General features: G+C 37.7%; 1 protein-coding gene across 2 annotated transcripts in view; it reads right to left on the reverse strand.

Annotated features, from left to right (window-relative positions):
- Positions 1-6,598, reverse strand: part of Pir (pirin (iron-binding nuclear protein)) — a 72,082-nt gene that overhangs the window by 6,511 nt on the left and 58,973 nt on the right. For both annotated transcript variants that reach the window (XM_013032123.1, XM_013032121.1), the window contains exon 8: positions 5,393-5,475. In XM_013032123.1, coding sequence (XP_012887577.1) covers positions 5,393-5,475 — 83 coding nt within the window. The remainder of the gene's footprint in view (positions 1-5,392; positions 5,476-6,598) is intronic.

Below are 6,598 nucleotides of genomic sequence, written 5' to 3' on the forward strand. Positions count from 1 at the left end.
AGGGGAAAGGAGGTATACTTGGAGTTTAAAGTTCAAGAAGCAGAGGAGAAAGGTTAAAAGAGAAGCAAAGAAAGCTTATATTATGTGGGTGCTGACTGCTCAGCATGTATGTTCCTTAATTGGAAGATGAGTCTTTTGGGAGAGATGAACATACTGTACAGTTTACACATTTTGAAATGATAAAGTCCTAAATATGAAAGGCTTTACTATTTTTATATTACTCAAATAAAATGATGGATTCCCAATTATTATTTGGACAGTACAATGAAAGGACACATGCATTTGGTCTAAAATAAGAAACTATAATACTTTGGGAGTTACAAAGTTTGGTTCTCCATCATTACAGAAATATGGAGGGTGTTCCAAGTTTCTTTCAATGAGTTTTGCACACATTTAACTTTTTAATGTTCTCATTTACTTTAATCTAAACCAGATCTCTGTTGTGTCTTTTTCTTTTTCTTTTTAATTTTCCTTAGTTGGTCTTTCTTAAAATCTGATAATCTCTCTGGATATTCAATAGAGCGCCAATAGGACTTAAAGTCCCAGCTGCTGTTATCTTGAAAATCCTCATCTATGGTGACCTTGCCCATAGTGTCAAATGATGAAAATCATACAAAGATGTAGAGAATAAAAGACCAATTTCAGACATGAGATCTCGTGTGGTTCTAAGTCAATGCCTGATTTGATAGGGGAAAACACTCATTACACAGTAACAGGGGTCTGCTTCTTCCTGTTGAATTACTCCAACTAAAATGAATGCTCTTTGAGAGGCCAGATCATATCTTTCACTTTGTTATACCTTCTCACAGTCCTAATTCAGAATCATGTCCCTTATAACTTATGTGAAAGCTCACTTTTGCCAAAATGTATCTTGAGGTTCCGTCCACTGATACCAATAATGAATGATCAAAGGCCAGATAAATGTCCTATGATTCACTTAATAATTTCAAAGTATGACTTCCAAACTCAGTATATTTGATTTAAATATAAAGCTTGAGGTAATAGTGGAACTTTGAAAATGAAGTGAAGTGTATGCAATTGCATTTATTGTAGTGATATGTTACCTGAAATTACCAGAAAGAAACTGAACTTAAGCATGGTTTAACTACATCTAACTGTTCTTACTAAACTTCATTGTACTTCTTGGGCCAATGGAAAGATATGCACAAAACAATTAACTGTTACCAGTTCTGCAAAATGGGTCGTTTCCTTTTTATTTTCAAAAAAAATCTTTCTGTAGTTATTCAGAGGAGTTGCCATTTCTTGGTCAATGTCAGCCCTTTGGAGTGGTTTCTTATATTATGAACTTCTATATTTATAAGCAAGAAAGTTGTACCTTGTTTTAAAGGAGTGTTTTGCTTTATTTTTCTAAATGGCTATTACCATTAAATGTTATGCTTAATCCAACTTTAATCATTGTTGTTTTAATCAATTATCCATAAATGGTGTCAATTTAAGAGCATGGCTACTCTTGGGTATGGTTTGAATGATTAACAATGAGGAACTGATTGGGTACTTAGTTTGCTCATCTAATAGGACACTAGTATAAATTCTGTGCTAAACATGAGATGGAGTGTTTCATAGCAAGCTCATGTGTTCCTAATCATGGTGCCACAGGGAGCAACCATCATTCAGGAAAAAGTCCAAAACACCAACTGAGGACCAAAGTAGCAAAGAGAGCCTGAGCCCTTGAAATAGAGGCTGTACCAGGGTGACTGGTATCAGTCCAGGATTAATGGCCAGAGTAGCCTGGGGTTCATGCTAATCTATGAAACTGGTTAAAATTTAAGTCTGGTTAAAATTTAAGCCATGTAGCTCAGATTTCCTCTAAAAAATCAAAAGTTCTGACCCAAAGATATTTAAAGGTAACACGAACCAAGACCCCATGACTTTGCTATCTGCTGTAGCCAACTTTGGAATAATGACAGAAGGTGATGTACCCCTGAGGAAGGAAGGGTCGCTCAAGTATGAGCTAACTGAAGATAACTCAAAGAAATGCTAAGATGGAGAAAAGAAACCTAGGGAAGAGGGAAGGCATGACTTCCTACATCGTCCTATTCTTGCATTCTTTTCCTGTCCTAGAGACTGGCCACTCTAGAGGAAATTGCCTACATTGCTGATGGATGATGGAGATGGGTGTGATGATTGATGACACAGTAAAATTGCAGGAAAACAGTGTGAAGGAAGTCAGGGGTTGAATCAGTATCTTATTCTTGATCACAATTTAGTGCTATGCTAGGAAGTCACATCTTGGCTCCTGATTGAAGCTTCAGGCTAAGGCTGGTTCCACATGAGGATAACTCTAGCCTAGAGCCTGACTGAATAGGACTGTAGAAGCTGTTAAGTACCCTTTGGTTGGGCCTGAGGTTTAAACCTAACCTAATAACATGTATGTGGGATGACTGTCTGTCAAATTAGGCCTTTGGATGTGCAAACTTTCCAGTTACTACTATTTTGCGATGTACTATTCCAGGGACTGGTAAACTTTCCTTGTCAGGAGAATTTTAGATTTTGTGGCTCATTCAATCTCTGTCACAACTCAATTTTCCCTTTATGGTAGGAAACAATAGGTAGAAAATAGCAAGTGAATGGGTAATGGCTATAGTTTAGTAACACTTTATTTAGAAAAATACATTTGGATTTGGCCTATTGAATATCACTTATTCTCCTCCACGCTAGATTTGGAATAGACTTTTAATGTAAGTAATCTCAAATATTCTTTAAAAAAAATCTCGTGCACTTGGCTTCAATTATTTCAATTTCAAAGACAAAGCTTGTGAAGCTCAGAAAGGTTTAGAGACATGTCCAGAGACTCAGCTGACAATGTGGCAAAGCCAAGATTTAAACTTTTACAGCTTCTTTCCTATTGTAATCTAAGGGGGAGTTTCTACTTACTATGGGTATAAGAGACACGTTCTATTTAAATAAGAATTTTTGTGCCAGTACTGAGGCTTGAATTCAGGGCCTCCACGTGCTGTCCTTTAGCTTTTCCTCTTACGGCTAGCACTCTACACTTGAGTCACAGATTCACTTCTGGATTTTTGATGGTCAAATGGAGAAAAGGATCTTACGGACTTTCTTGCCTAGGCTGGCTTCAAAGTGCAATCCTCAGATCTCAGCCTCTGGAATAGACAGGATTACAGGTGTGAGCCACCTGTATTCAGGTAAATGTGAATTATTTTAAATAGGTTTTTTGGTGTTGTTGTTGTTGGCTATGGGGCTTGAACTCAGGGCCTGGGCTTTATCCCTGAACTCTTTTTCCCAAGACTAGGGCTTTACAACTCTGAGCCACCGCTTCAACTCTGGTTTTCTGATGGTTAATTGAAGCCAGGATTACAGGTGTGAGCCACTGGTGCCTGGCTTTTAAATAGCATTTTCCCCACAAGATCTTTTTAAGGTTTTGAGAGTGCAGGCTATGCTTCTTTATGTGAATTGCACATGTCCCTTTGGTGGCGTGTGCTGTTTGTCAGGGGATTGCTGACTTCTGGCTGTATACTTTTCTGTTCTGGCTGTCTCCCTGTCCTGGTTCTCCTCATCACTTTCTTTTTGGTGTTTTGTTTTACCTCCCACATCTTTATTATCTGTAATGTGTTAGATAATGTCTAGGAAGAATGGAGGTTGTTGAGTCAAACCGCATACTGTTATATACTAAGCTGGGATGTCTGCAGATTCTGCTCTGTGTATAACTCCCATGCCTCTTTTCTGTATTGGGTTGAAATATGTGAAACTACCATTTATATAGGTCAAAAGTGGTGACTTGATATGGTTCGACTTAATATTAGAGGGCACAGATTCTGAGATCTGGTGTTCATAGGATTTCTTTTTTTCTTTTCCTTTAGAGTTCATAGAGGTGCTGCAGATGATTAAAGTATTGGAAGGTGAGCTGTCAGGAAAGTGAGCTAAGGTACAATAATTCCTTAAAAAATCCCTCTATATTCGATCATTCCGGGGTCAGAGAGCTGGGAGAAGGTCAGACTGTCTCTCCATCAGTCACCTGTACACTGAAATAGTTCTTATCCCTACGTTTCAAAATTTATCTTTTCAGGAGCTTTTGCAAAATGATCTCAATTCTCCTTAACAGAGTGACACAAAGCACTCAGATGACTTAATAAATAGACTGTAGTGAAGGTCAGTGAACTGCTCAACAGAATGAAACAGACATAAAAGGAAACTGGAAATCTATTTTTAAAAAATACCTCTCAAGCCTCCTTAAATATTAGAAATGTTACTTAAAAAGCAGAGGTCTGTCAAAAGAACTTTAAAACACATGACATACTAGTCTCAGTTCACAATGGGGATTCTTTTCAGAGGGCTCTAGGTGAGCATGCAGATCTTATTGATACTGTCACAGTGTGTGCCTACTTTTACTTATGCTAAAAGCAAAATAATTCAGTTTTACAATGAAGAAGTATTGCCTCCAGATTCAAGTTTGTAGAACTAAACCATGTGTTCTTTATGATTCCTAAATATTAGGAATTACTTTGATATAAGTAGAACATTAATGAGCCCCAAGATAAGGACACAAGGACACAAGTGGTTTTTTCTTTCTTGCTATTGTTTCTAACATATTTATAAGGTGATTGTTGCTTTGTATCTCCCTCCCCCACAGTACAACCCCTTTTTTTCACTGCATTTGATGCTGGTATAATTTGGGGAGGGGAAGGGACAAAACAAATTGTTTAAATAGAGATATAGGTGGACCCATTGCCGCAATGAGATATACAAGATGCTATGTCGAAAAATGAACTTTACAACTTTGGTAGGGGAAAGGGAGAATGTAGTCGTGGAGATGTGAGGGCAGGGATGGGAGGGGCAAAACAAAGGAGGAGGCAACAATGCTTGACAAGAAATGTACTCATTACCTTGCTCATGTAATTGTAACCCCTCTGTATGGTATTTTCACAATAAAAACTTATTTAAAAAATTAAAAAAAGAAACAAACAGAAATAGGAAAAAGTATTGAATGGGGTCAGAAAATCTGTTGTATAATTTATTCCCCAACGAAGACAACTTTTCTAGCTTTATATCATCATTATATATGTTCTCAGAAGAAGACAGAATATATAATTTTAAAAAATGGAAAAAAAAGGAGACAGAACTTTTAGCCAGGCGCCGGTGGCTCCCACCTGTAATCTTAGCTACTCAGGAGGCTGAGATCTGATGATGCAGTTCAAAGCTGGCCTGGACAGGAAAGGTTGTGAAACTCTTATCTCCAATAAACCACCAGAAAACTGGAGGTGGTGCTGTGGTTCAAGTGGTAGAGCACTAACCTGGAGCTGAGGAGCTGAGAGACAGTGCTCAGGCCCAGAGTTCAAGCCCCGTTACCGACCAAAAAAAGAAAAAAGAAAAGAAAAGAAAAGAAAAAAGAAAATGGAATGTTTTCCATACTTACCTTGTTCTCTACCTGGACATTGTCACCTTCTCCAAGCACTGCTGTGTGATGAGGTTCTATTTTTTGTTGTGCATCATCAGGCCCTACAAAAATATGACCCACTAACTTCAGTACTTATTACTATATATTTTTCCTTATGACCACACGTTTGGCCAACTACTTAGCATCATAATATTGGTTTCAATTTTAGAAATAACAAACATCAGAATCTCCTTAAATCTCTTGTTGACTCTATTTGTTACCATTAACAAAACTTGCTGCTTTTCAGTGTAGGGAAGAATAGGGAGGTAAATCCTGCATTTTGCTTTCACATAATTTTTATTGTCGTGTTCAAATTGTTCAATTGATATGCAAAGTCTTTGATATTACATGTCCATAAGAAAGAAGCATATTTAGAGGCTGAAGGCATGGCTCAAGTGGTAGAGTGCATCCATACTGAGTACAAGGCTCTAAATTCAAACCTCAGTACCACCAAAGAAAAAACAAAAAGAGAAACAAAGAAAAAATATACATAGAAAATTGTCAAATGCTATCAATAATTCACACCAAGACATATTTATTGAGCTTCCAAAATGTCCTATTGCTAGGACATAAACATGTAAAAACAAATTCTTTGCATACAAATAATCCAAAGTCTTATGAGAGGCCAACACAATAAACCAGGGAATAATTCAACTGGAAAATAAGTTGGATAGCTATTGAACAACAGCTATAAGACAATGAATACATACCCTACATGTTATGGGAGCGTGTCTTCAGGATGGATATGATTTCAGCTCTTTCATACTAAAGTTCACAGATGAAATATTAACCAAATTGCATACATACAAGGCAGCTGGTTTCATGCACCTTGACTTCATGATACTGCTTTAATGCAGTGACAAAAGGTAGCACTCAAAAAATAATACTGAATTGAGTCAGGCATTGGTGGCTCATGCCTGTAATCCTAGCTACTCAGGAGATGAGATCTGAGGACAGTATCTCAAAGCCAGCCCAGGTAGGAAAGTTCGTGAAATGTATTTTCAATCAACCAGCAAATGCCTGGAAGTGGAGGTATGGGCCAAGTGATAGCTGATGGGAGCAGCTGACCCTTCTGGGTGTCCAGGCACCGTTGCAAGATATTCACCACAGAATGAAGAGTATCAGTCAATCTGGTGGGTTTAGTAGGTGGGAAGGAATTAAAAAGGACTTTTTGGTAAGCCTACG

The sequence above is a fragment of the Dipodomys ordii genome, unplaced genomic scaffold, assembly GCF_000151885.1.
Source record: "Dipodomys ordii isolate 6190 unplaced genomic scaffold, Dord_2.0 Scaffold150, whole genome shotgun sequence".
Lineage (NCBI taxonomy): Eukaryota > Metazoa > Chordata > Mammalia > Rodentia > Heteromyidae > Dipodomys > Dipodomys ordii.